The sequence below is a fragment of the Sugiyamaella lignohabitans genome, chromosome A (assembly GCF_001640025.1).
Source record: "Sugiyamaella lignohabitans strain CBS 10342 chromosome A, complete sequence".
NCBI lineage: Eukaryota > Fungi > Ascomycota > Dipodascomycetes > Dipodascales > Trichomonascaceae > Sugiyamaella > Sugiyamaella lignohabitans.
Genome location: NC_031672.1, coordinates 5,107,623 through 5,119,378, shown reverse-complemented (window position 1 = coordinate 5,119,378; position 11,756 = coordinate 5,107,623). Strand labels below are relative to the sequence as shown.

The window sequence follows — 11,756 nt, the reverse complement described above, 5'->3', positions numbered from 1 at the left end:
CCACTGAAGATTTGATGATGCTGGAGCGAAATACTACGCGAACTCAATCTCAACTGATCCAACTGAAACTCTTGTCACAGATCCTGGTAGGATTTATTTGTGTTGAACAAAAAATACTCTCCAGCTCCGAATTAGTTCGTTAGCTCGCTATGGCTCTGAAACGGTCTCTACTCTGAACTCCACTCCACAGTTGGGACGAAAAGATACGATCCGTTCTCACATGCTAATTTCCTGCATCTCCAACCCTGACCTCACACCTCTTCTCGCCCGTATATAAACTTGCAGTTACGACAGATACGATGGGGCCCTGCATATTTCATCTTCGGTCCGTCTGTGGGGATCGGTGCCTCCGGTGGCTGGGGGCGGAGCCCCAGATCCCGGTTCTCCTCTCGCTTCGCTCGAGTCGGGTGTCGGGATTAGATGCTCTGCTTTAGCGGTTTTTGGTCGGTTTTTGGACTGGAGCTGAGCCCAAGTCATCCATCCACTACAAAAGTGGTAGAGAATATTTAGAATTTAAATAACATGAAAAGTACAAAAAAAAAGTACAGTTATCGCATATATTTTCTAGTCTAGTGATCGTGGTGGTCTTGTTCCTTTTGTTCAGGGTCTACCTTGATCATGGTGTCGATTCTGAGAATGGCAATACAGGCCTCGACTGCCGACTTGAGCGACTTGATTTTGCTCATGGTGGGCTCGAGGATACCAGCTTGGATCTCATCGATAATCTTACCATTGAGCAGGTCGAGTCCGTTGTTTTTGTATTTTCGGCGTTTGACATCAGTAGGTAGTGCACTTTGAGCAGCGGCGTGGTATGAACGTAGCTTGGCTACCAGGTCCGAAGAATCTTTGGCAGCATTGACTGCCAAGGTCTTGGGAATGATCAGTAACGAATTGGCAAACTCGGCAATGGCAAGTTGCTCTCTAGATCCAAGAGATGTCGCAAAGCTCTCAAGGTAGATATTAAGAGCTGTCTCTACAGCACCTCCTCCAGGAACAACATATCCAGACTCGAGTGTACGCTTGACAACTGAAAGTGAATCGTGTACAGAACGCTCCATCTCGTCTAATTGGTACTCGTTGGATCCACGGAGAATGATTGAACTCGACGAGTGTACCTTGGTACCCTTGATAAGAATACATTCATCATCAGAAATACGTTGTTGAACAACCTCTTCTGCACTACCCAAGTAAGAACTCTCGAAAACCTCTTCGCCATCCAAATTAGAAAGAGTCGATACAAGAGTGGCTCCGGTAGCACGGGCAATTCTTCGCAAATCCTCCTTCTTGCATCGTCTAACTGCCATAACACCGGCTTCAACAAATAACTTAAGACACATATCGTCAATGCCCTTGGTGGTGAGAACCACATTAGCACCAGCAGCAATGATTTTGTTGATTTGTTCTACAATAATGCCGTATTCACGCTTTCTAATCGCCTCTAACTGTTCTGGGTCGTCAATAGTAACATTCACTCCCAAGGCCATTTTGGCCTTCTGTAGGTTCATATCCAGCACCGCGATCTTGGCATTGGGGATATATGTTTTCATGGCCTGGCTGGCAACTGTACAGTTGAGAGCGTATCCTTTAATAAGAAGCGATTCTGTGGCTGATTTACCGTGTGACTTGAGGATGTTGACAGCCTTGACGGGGTATTTAGTGTCACCTCTGGTGTTGGTGGTCTTGACGGCAAGAATGGCGTCAACTACCAGCTTCGAGAAAAACTCGTTGTCGGCACCAATGATCTTACTCGACATACTGGTCTTGGCAATGTTGATAAGAGTCTCTTTACCTAGCGACTCCACTGACGAGCTCATCACTTCGTTGATATACTTAACAGCCTCTTTCAATGCCAATCTGTAACCAGTGATAATAGTAGTGGGGTGGATCTTGTTCTTGACCAGCTCGTTGGCTCTACGTAATAATTCCGACGCAATGATCACAACACTGGTCGTACCATCTCCAACCTCTCTATCTTGTTGTTGTGCCAATTCCACCAAGATCTTTCCTGCTGGATGCTCAACATCTAATAAACTGAGAATAGTCGCTCCGTCATTGGTCACAGTCACATCTCCAATATCGTCAACCAGCATCTTATCCAGACCAACAGGTCCCAACGACGACTTCACAACATTGGCAATAGCGAGACATGCCAAAACTAGCTCGGGGTTAGTATTCTAATCGCTGCTTGGGACGTGCCTCCGGCGGCCGGGCTCCGCCCGGACCTGGTCGTGCTCGCTTCGCGAGCTTCTTCGTGTCGATTCTGAAATCAAAAACGGGTCCTTGCTTGCTCCGTATCACTTCATCACTTCTAAAATCACCACAGGTCTCAATCATAGAACTAGCCTTCCCTTTGTGACTCGGGTCCAGAAAACCTGTACAGTGTATACAACCGATAGAGACCCAGTTTGTGAACCGGTTCAGTGACTTCATTTCAAACACATATCACCATTCATTCCCTCTTAATAAAACAAAAGACCAAACAAAAAATAAACTTACCGTTCTGATTACGGATATCGTCACCACTGATCTTCTGACCGCTCAGAACTACACATGCTGTTAGTATTCGTTCTCACGCTGTATTCATAGAAGTCCACAAGCAACCAACTCAGTAGTAAAAGCTGTATAATCCAATAACCCAATCCGAGTGAAATCAAGAATTGATTCAATTTCGTAGAAGATACAGATCAACCGAGCGAATGGATTCACCTCCACTCCAGTCTGGCCTCCAGCAACCGAGCGACCAGCTACAAACTGCAAGCAATGGCATTCTCAGATCCATTCCCAGACTCTTATAAAATAGTAGAAACTTACACAGCGTATCAGATCGCGCGGTGGAGTAAACTTGGGACATTTTTCACGGAAATTGCACCAAATTTGTAATTGAATCAACAGCAGCGAATACACAAACAAACTGGTAGCAGCACCACGCAGATATTTCATCTCACGCGCACTTCTTCACCACTGATCCTGACCCGCACGGCTGCTTACACACCATTTTTTTCTGCTTGGTTCGACGCGGCTGGCACCTACCCCTGAGATCAAGACCCCATTCTCCTGTCACCAAACTTCCAATCCACACCCCTAAAACCTCCCCATTTCCCCCAAAAACCCCCCACTTCTCCCCTTCACCGCCCCCCTCCCCACAGCTCGCGAAGCGAGCACAACCAGGTCCGGGCGGAGCCCGGCCGCCGGAGGCACACCCGTCCACAGACCCCGGGCCGAGCCCCAGGTCTCGAGACGCAATGGTTTCAGAATTTACAAAAAATAAGCAACAAACATAACAAGCATAAACAATATATGGAGCAGAATATGGTGTGGTAGCGGTCAATGGGTGTGGTGCAAAGGGTGGTGGGATTGAGTCACGCTGCGAGGACGACATGTAGGGATGGTCGCTGCTGGGTCACGCTCGCTCTCTATAAAACAATACATTTCTTACTCTTCTTGGTCACAGGGGGCTCTAGAGCAGCCACAATGGCCTCGTCAAACACGTTCTTCAGTCCCTTTTGACTCAACGCCGAGCACTCGACGTACTTCACAGCACCCACCTCACGAGCAAGACGTTCACCGCTCTCAGGAGGAACTTGTCTGAGCTTCTGTCGCGCAAGTTTCTGAACCACAATAGGATCATCTCGCAAATCTGTCTGAGTACCAACAATCAAGCAGGGTACACCAGGACAATGGTGGTGCACCTCGGGAAGCCACTTCTCTCGTACGTTTTCAAACGAAGCAGGCGAGGTCACACTGAAACACACTAAAAACACGTCCGTTTGAGGGTATGACAATGGTCTTAAACGATCGTAATCTTCTTGTCCGGCTGTATCGAATAAACCCAGGGTGTATGGCTCGTCTCCGATCATAACTGTCACCGCATAATTGTCGAACACCGTGGGCACATACTCCGATGGGAACTTGTTGGTGGTGTACGAAATTAACAAACACGTCTTGCCGACGGCACCATCTCCTACAACAACGCACTTTATGGTCTGCATCGTAATTACTGGTCCTGTTAGTGTTCTGCTCGGGGAGGGGGTGTGCCTCCGGCGGCTGGGGCGCTGCCCCAGACCCCGTGGCTCCTGCTTCGCAGGAGTTTCGTCGTGGTCCCAGCACTCGACTCGAGCGCAGCGAGAGGAGCAATCGGGTGGGTCTGGGGCACAGTCCCAGCCACCGGAGGCAGGCTCCGCAAGCTCAAATGGCCACAGCCGTCGGCGAGTGAAGAGCCAAAGAAAAGAGAAATTTGGTAGAATGGCGTCTAGAACAGAGACTGGAGAGTTGGTCGATACAGCCCGATTCGATTCAGGAAAATGGCGCGCGACTTTTGGAACGATTGAGTTCGTTTGTCAAGAACCTCATTCGGGTGGGGATGACGACGACGAAGTCACCTGGACCATCAGTGGGTTGATTTATTTTTTTTTCAACCTGTTGTATTTGAATAGCAAACAGAAGCCAGTTTGTGACGAGTTTGTTTACCAGTTTTATCTCTGTGTTGTTCGCACGTTCATGCCTCCTGACTCTGACAAATGCCCAATTTCCCCTATCTCGGTATCTGACCCAAGGGGTTACTGCAACTATACTACCAACTGCCATATTCTCTGGTTCACTTGACCCGTGTTCCACAACAAATCCTGTCATTTTCTTCCTCCAAATACTCTTAACATACCTCTAATAAATATTGGCCACGTTCAACAGATGCAATCAAAGCGATTTGTCCCTCAAAATAAACAACCTACCTTTTGTCAGTGTGTCAATCTGCAAATGTAAATGTAGTAGGAAACGCAAAATCAATCAATCCCAACTTTGGCACCAAAAAGATAATCAATAAAAGTTGCCCGCCAGCGCGTTTGCCTGTTACCGGCAACGTATGCACCTGCACCTGCACCTGAACCTACAATCGCGACCAGTTCTGCTGCAGATGCTGTTGCCGCTATTGAACCGCTATAACTAGTACCACTACTGCTGGTTTTTTTATTATTTTTTCCGTTAGTATTAGTTTTGTTACTGGTCTCGTGATATTCTTTTGGTTTTTCTACTGGATTCGTGCTATTATTGGTGTTATTGCTTGCTAATATTAGCTAACACATTATTACATTATTATTAACGCTGTAGTTACTACTATGTACTAATAATATGTTACTCTTAGTATGCTACTTCCAAAATGCTGCTGTTAGTATGCCACTGCTAATATGCTACTGCTAAAATATGCTACTACTAGTATGCTACTGCTAATATGCTCTATCTATTAATGCTAGTTCTGCCAGGTTTTTTTTTATTTTTTTTATTTTTTTATTTTCTACCGGGGGTACTTGTTGCCGCTCCTGTGTGCTGCTCAGCTGCCGCTTCAACTGCTGCTTCACCTGCTGCTCTTACTGTCGGATCTGATCGTGCCACGAGCTACAAGGTGGAGACTTACTGCAACTGCTGCAATAGCTGCAATTTGCCAGTCCAATTGCTACTGACATGCTGTTGAAAGTTAAGCTCGAGAGCGACGTGTATAGGTTTATGCAGTCTCCTATTTTCGATTTTTCGATTTCTGCCTGAAATACATGGCCCTCACAATTGGAGCTGTCTATAACATATAACAGGACTGCGTCAAAGCAGAAGTTTACAAGTTCGATATGGTCGTGGGTAGAAAAACAAAATAAAAAAAAAATGAAAAAAAAGGGTAATGCTTCAGTTGCAACCCGTTTAATGACATGGTTTGATTACCACCACTTACGTATGAGGGGTCAATTGAACATTGCTATCTAGACTAAGCTACTTCATTTAAAATTAAAATTAATACGGCGGTCTCGCTCTCGCGCGGAGTGTAACGGTAGATAGAAATTAGGTTAGTTTGGCTGTGTTGAAGGGGCATGATGGCGGATGTCGTATTGCACCCGTCCGTGCAATTCTGATATGCAATCTTAAGTCCGGCTGGTTTTTGCTAGTAAAACTAGTAATGCTGGTTGATTCCGGATGCTCATTTTCATTTAATTTTTTTTTTCTTGATTTGATTTGATTTGTGGGAACTGCCAACAGCTGACACCTGCTCTTAATAGGGGCAGTCAAAGTGGGGAGTGGGAAAGTGACAGGTGCGAAATCGGCGTGAGGCCGCCAGGGCCACAGCGGCCTCCGGCTTATCGTCTTGCAGCAGCCTTCAAATCGGCAGTCCCGCTCCAAGTTGTCGACCGGACTGGCTCAACCACTTAGCATGGGCATGTGAAAATAAGACGACAAAAATTAAGCTGCCATGCAAAGTCATGCATGTATGTGTCTTCTTAGAATAGTGATATTCGTCATGAACGGTGTTTTCATGTACGATTTTTACCCGAATGGGATACACGCTGCCACTCAAAAAACTTCAGTCCACTTGACAGTCAAGCTCGATCAGTCTGGATCAATTCCATATCCATACGGCAGTAGCTTGATCCACTGCTGGGTCTCAATCAAAAGCTTCTATGCTCTGTTGTCCGCTCTGCTCTCTGCTTTGGTCTCTACTTTCTGCCTCTATAGATCTAATTAAATTAAATTAAATTAAATTATACAGTGTATTTATTTTCTAGATTAGCCAATCGCAGCTGCCCGTATTTCACAGTATCAATTGACACGCCCTTTCTATACTAGCAGTACAATAGCTGCCAGTTGTACAAGAGTCGCTACCCTAGAAAACAAATTTATATAGTAACTTTAAACCGCGGGAATGCTACACGGTCAGTCTGCTGACAAATGGTTAGAAGCTAAATTATTTAAGATTTTTTTTTAGGATTTTTGTGTCTTGTAAACGCGACTTGGATAATGCCGAGGACCCTCATGCCATGATATGCATCCTACTGATGAAAACGGATAAAATCGTTGGCAGATCATGTACGGTTTAATTATTTCATACGTTAGCCAAACCACGCTAGCCCGTTTACGAAGGGTCTCTTGTGGATCTTTACGTAGATAACATGCCCACATGCGGGCTGAGCACGATTTGGTCGCGTGAGCTACTTATCACGACCTGCCTCCTAAACATTCCCCAGACTCCACAAACCCCATGTTCGCGGAAACCACGGTCCCACAAACGCTGCTCGCGAAGCGAGCACAACCAGGTCCGGGCGGAGCCCGGCCGCCGGAGGCATGTCTACGACCCTTCGTCCAAGTGTTAGCGAGAGATCAAATTATGTTATATAGGAGTTAAACAGCCCTGAGGGCAGACGCCGTGGTTTTTGCTTCCCTTGAGATAGTCGTCGAGATATTGCGCGGTACACCAGCCGTCGTCGAACAATTTGAACACCACCACTTTGTCGCCTCTATTTAATGTTAATTCATCGTAAAGTTTGGGTCTGAACGAGGTTGCTACTCTGCAAATCTGCTCTACCACCGCTACTACACCTTCTTCTTGCATGTTCTGCTCAGCAGAAACCGGCATTGGTGGAGGAGGTGCTAGAGGTAGGGACGCATCGCTGGCTATAGTACTTCGTTGTTTCATGCTACCAGAGATGGAGTCTGGCGTCTGTGATGTTTTCGCCGTCACTGCAGTGACTGAGCTACCTGGAGATGGAGTTATGGATGGTGGCCTGAAGTTGGCTACCCTTAGAGGCGATGACCGGGCCGATGAATGTGGAGAGTTTTTGCTGAATTTTGGTGGAGGTGACTGCCTGACTTCTGAATCTGTCTGAAGAGATAGCGGCGATCTTATAGGCGACCGTGCTGGTGGAACGAGTCCCATTCTATGAGAAGCAGGAACTGCTGTGTGTGGATTGTCGTCTGGTCTGTCGGGCAGAGGTTTATCTAGCACCAGTCGACTGGCTGTCAATATTGTGGCCTGTTTGAGACTCGATCCAGTCGAGCCAGATGCTGATGGCGAGTCTCCATTTGTGGATCTCGCACTTGAAGGGGTATTACAGCCTCGATGGGTTAATGACGACCGTCGTCTTCGAATGGGCCGAGAGTCTTCTTTGAACAATGGTGACTGAAGCTTGACATTTCTTGCTGGTGTTAAGTTGGATGAACTGCCTCGTTTGCCAGGTACACTGCCCACTGAAAATGCAGAAGTACCATTACTAGCAATGCTGAATCCCGCTGCAGACTGATTACTTCCACTGTGTCTTTGCAGCTTCTTGTGGCTTCTGGTGCTATGTGTGAACGAATAAAGCGAGTTATTCTCGCTATTATTGTCGAAAAGCAGTTCAGATGGCAGGAATGAAGACATTTGGTTAATATGGAAGGAAATGCGAGGTGCTGGCGAGCTGCTGCTGCTACTGTCGACCGACTCTGAAAATCCATATTGCTTAGGTATCGACTCGGATGCAGGGAGCACTTTGCTGCTGGGGGTAATTATTGCTGCATTGTCATTATCAATTGTTTTATTCTCCTCTTTTACATCTTCGTTGACATTTTCTGGCGAGTATTCACGAGCTCTATATGGATGAGCCTCATAGTCACGTTGTAGATGTGAATCTGCCGATTTGCGGCCGCCGAAGAATATATTGGACACAAAAGATCCGAATCTTGATCGTTGAGATAAATTTCGTTCGACGTCAAGGTGCAAATCAGTCTTGTCCAAATTGAGTTCTTCGTATGGATCATTTATGTTGTCCTCCTCTTTTTTACCATGAGGAGATGCATCGCTTGAAGTAGTACTGTCCCCATTAGATGGCTCGATGTCATCGTCATGTGCCTCGGGGACCGTCATCATTTTGTTGAGATGCTGCTTCCGCCGGTATTCTGCCACGGGTACCAGTTTGTGGCCGAACATGGTCTCACCAGCATATCCACCGTTTGGCGGTCTTCGGTCATACTGGGCCATGTTTGTTAAATCATCACCTTCTAGTGAAGCCGAAGTATTATTCTTCCCATAAGCCTCAGCGAGAATTCGAGACCGTCGAAAGTTTCCTCCTCTCTGCCATATTACCAAAATAATAATAGCACCTGTTAGCAATATCACCCCCACCACGGGAACTACAATGGCCACTATCCAACTTGTCTTGAACTTGTCCATGATGATATAACTAACAGGGATTAACTAAAGCGTTGATTTCGATAACAAGCGAGTGTAAATACCTGGAAGAAGGATGTGACAAGAAAACTAAACTAGAAAAAAAAAAGACCGTACGGTAATTGATACTAATGTCAGGGCTAAATATAATCAGAGACAGGGCCAAAACTTTAAGAAACACATATGTAGGCTGAAGTAAGCGTGAGCATAAAGGAAAAAAGTCATATCAAACGATTTTTTGGTTCAATATAATAAAAGTAGTGGGCCTCGCTGCGGGGCCAGGCTTTTGTCGCAGACCACCACCCCCTTACATCAAACAGGATTATTGTCAGTGATTTAAAGAGACTAACGAATAGTACTTGTTTTCCGTTGCGGCCTCAGGGCCAGGTGAAGGGCCATTGTTTAAACAAGTTCATTTCTATATGCATGTTTGTATCAATCATTAAGAGATATGTTTCAGTGAAAAAACCAGAGGACAAATCAAGAGTTTTTAAAGTTTTCATGAAGGCGGCAGTTTGACTTAGAAACTAAGCTGTTGCATGGGATGTACACGTATGGTGCATTGGAGATGCAATGAAGAGGGGGATAAGAAATAAGATTTGGTCGAGTGAATTGGATGAAACGAGATGACGATTAGACAGACATTCACGACTCTCGCAGGTTTTGGAGTGACATGAACTGGAGGTGACAGGGTGTGCAAATTGGCGATGGTAGATATGGTCTTTAAGTGCTAACCTAACTAAACAACACCAGATACAAGATAGACAAATGTATTCATCAAACATAAAACACATGAAATTAAATAATGTGGAGAGAATTAGTGGAAAAGGTGTGAGGGGTTACATAGAGGTGACGGTGATGATGCGGGGTAACAGCCAAAAACTTAGTTCCGCTTTCGACAGTCTATAAGACAAAGGTAGCCAAGGTCAACAAAAGTGAAATTCAAAACAGGCTAACGGGCATACAACCTTAGACCCTAACTATATATGGTTTATCGACAAAATGAGCGCCTTGAAGAATCAACAACTTCATCGGCTGGGCCATATCCTTCCTTCTCTTGTCATGGCCTGCAATGCGGAAGTAGCGTTTGAGAATGCTTTTGATATCGCTGAATCATCAGTACCTCCACTGTTACCGTTTCCACCCGCCCGATTGGCGTCATCTACAGCCGCGACAATCTTATTTATGCTAGTCTCAATGACCATACCCCCCTGAATGATTTCTCCTAAAACAGTCTGCAGAACCTGCCATCCAAATACAAGGTCCAATTCACAAACGTTCTCAAAGCACCGGTCAAGACTTTCCACAAACACCTGAATCAGGTCTAAAATGCCGAGTTCGCTTTCCTGTTCGTCGACAATAAATACAAAATAGAGGGTGGCGTAATGTCGGTAAATGACTTTTATCACGTCGTCCTCCATACCTTCTAATAACAGAGGGGGTGGAGTAACGAAACTGCATTCATTGGAAGTTCTCTGTGACAATATTGTATACACCTGCTTCAACAGCACTGATTGTGTGTTGATATCCACTGGGGTGTAAAACTTGATTAGACGCGGTAGTCCACTATTATTGACTGCAATGAGTTAGATTATCCTGTATATAGACAAGCCTCATATCCACTTACCTATTATCACGGAATGGATCATGGTGTCCAATATGGTTGAATCGTTAACGTAACATGTTGTATTACATGGAGATGCTGGAGAAGATGATTTTCATCGTCACGTGATTTTGACAAGGTTAGAATCTTCAGGCGATTAGATGTCTCCACATCTGTGAAAGTTTTTAGATATAGTACTTGGGTTCGAATCTTGGAATACTGGTATTCCGGTGCCAGGAAAGAGTTTCTCAGCTATTATAGGTTTTGATGGATACGAAAACAATCGGTGTTAATCACCTAACAACTCAACTCAGAATGAGAGCTGGATTGACGACTCCATCTATGGGCTCATAAAGGTAAAGTCTGAATGTATAAATCTCATATAAGCTCTATGAAGTTCCGGTCAATCCCAATATTTTCTCAATAATTATAGATTATCCGTTTCCATTGTCAAGTTGTCAAGTGCGCCATATATCTGAGATCGCCGCGATAAGGTATGATAAGGGTTGTGGTACCTGACCTGTATATCATATATTAGATATCAGAAATTATCCAACCTAACAAAATCACACACAGCAACTGAAAACATGCCCATTTATTAAAAAAAGTGGTGTTAGTCAGTAACAAAATTAAACAGAACTATTAGTCATGTGATAATATAAAGTCACATTGCTACAGGTCACTGAACAAGTCGTACATCTTCGTAAAGCTCTATATCTCCATGTGCCCATGTGTCACACCACCGTTCTCGGACAAATTAAAACCGGAAGTTTCCAGATGACTCTACCAGTTTCACACGCTACACCGATATTCCTGGTCCGAACGCACCAAAGATCCTGCAACGTGAAGACCTAATGGTTTACCCGTTACCCGAGTCAAAAAAAAAAAAACCTCCGGGCTCGGGTTTGTCAGACTTGGGTGTGGTGGATATGTGGAGGACGCAGACTGCCGAGGCCGAGCTGGGCAATTTCATTCGGTTCAGTGGGACGATCAGCCCCATGATAGGCCGATAATGAGGCAGGTACCTTAGCAATACTGATTAGTAAAATCAGCTAACAAATTATCAACATTAACAATGGTATTATTTCTCACACTGTGGAAAACAATAAAAATTTTCACATTTATGATAAGAAAATAATAGGTTTGTTACCTGAATTGCCGGTATTAGCATGTCGGAGTTGGTTTGTTAGTCCGAGA

At 45.1% G+C, this 11,756-nt stretch overlaps 4 protein-coding genes across 4 annotated transcripts; all 4 read right to left on the bottom strand.

Moving 5' to 3' along the window:
- Positions 1–569: 569 nt before the first annotated feature.
- Positions 570–2,090, bottom strand: TCP1 (chaperonin-containing T-complex alpha subunit TCP1; the record flags this gene model as incomplete). Its single annotated transcript, XM_018878574.1, has 1 exon — positions 570–2,090. The coding sequence occupies one exon, from the start codon at positions 2,088–2,090 to the stop codon at positions 570–572; it is 1,521 nt and encodes a 506-aa protein (XP_018735864.1).
- Positions 2,091–3,413: 1,323 nt separating this feature from the next.
- Positions 3,414–3,989, bottom strand: CDC42 (Rho family GTPase CDC42; the record flags this gene model as incomplete). The annotated part of the gene is made up of 1 exon (XM_018878573.1): positions 3,414–3,989. The coding sequence occupies one exon, from the start codon at positions 3,987–3,989 to the stop codon at positions 3,414–3,416; it is 576 nt and encodes a 191-aa protein (XP_018735863.1).
- Positions 3,990–7,141: 3,152 nt separating this feature from the next.
- AWJ20_1675 (uncharacterized protein) lies at positions 7,142–8,959 on the bottom strand (the record flags this gene model as incomplete). Its single annotated transcript, XM_018878572.1, has 1 exon — positions 7,142–8,959. One exon carries the CDS (start codon positions 8,957–8,959, stop codon positions 7,142–7,144), a length of 1,818 nt encoding a protein of 605 aa, XP_018735862.1.
- A 1,025-nt stretch (positions 8,960–9,984) lies between these two features.
- On the bottom strand, positions 9,985–10,377 carry APS3 (Aps3p; the record flags this gene model as incomplete). Its single annotated transcript, XM_018878571.1, has 1 exon — positions 9,985–10,377. The coding sequence occupies one exon, from the start codon at positions 10,375–10,377 to the stop codon at positions 9,985–9,987; it is 393 nt and encodes a 130-aa protein (XP_018735861.1).
- Positions 10,378–11,756: the final 1,379 nt, after the last annotated feature.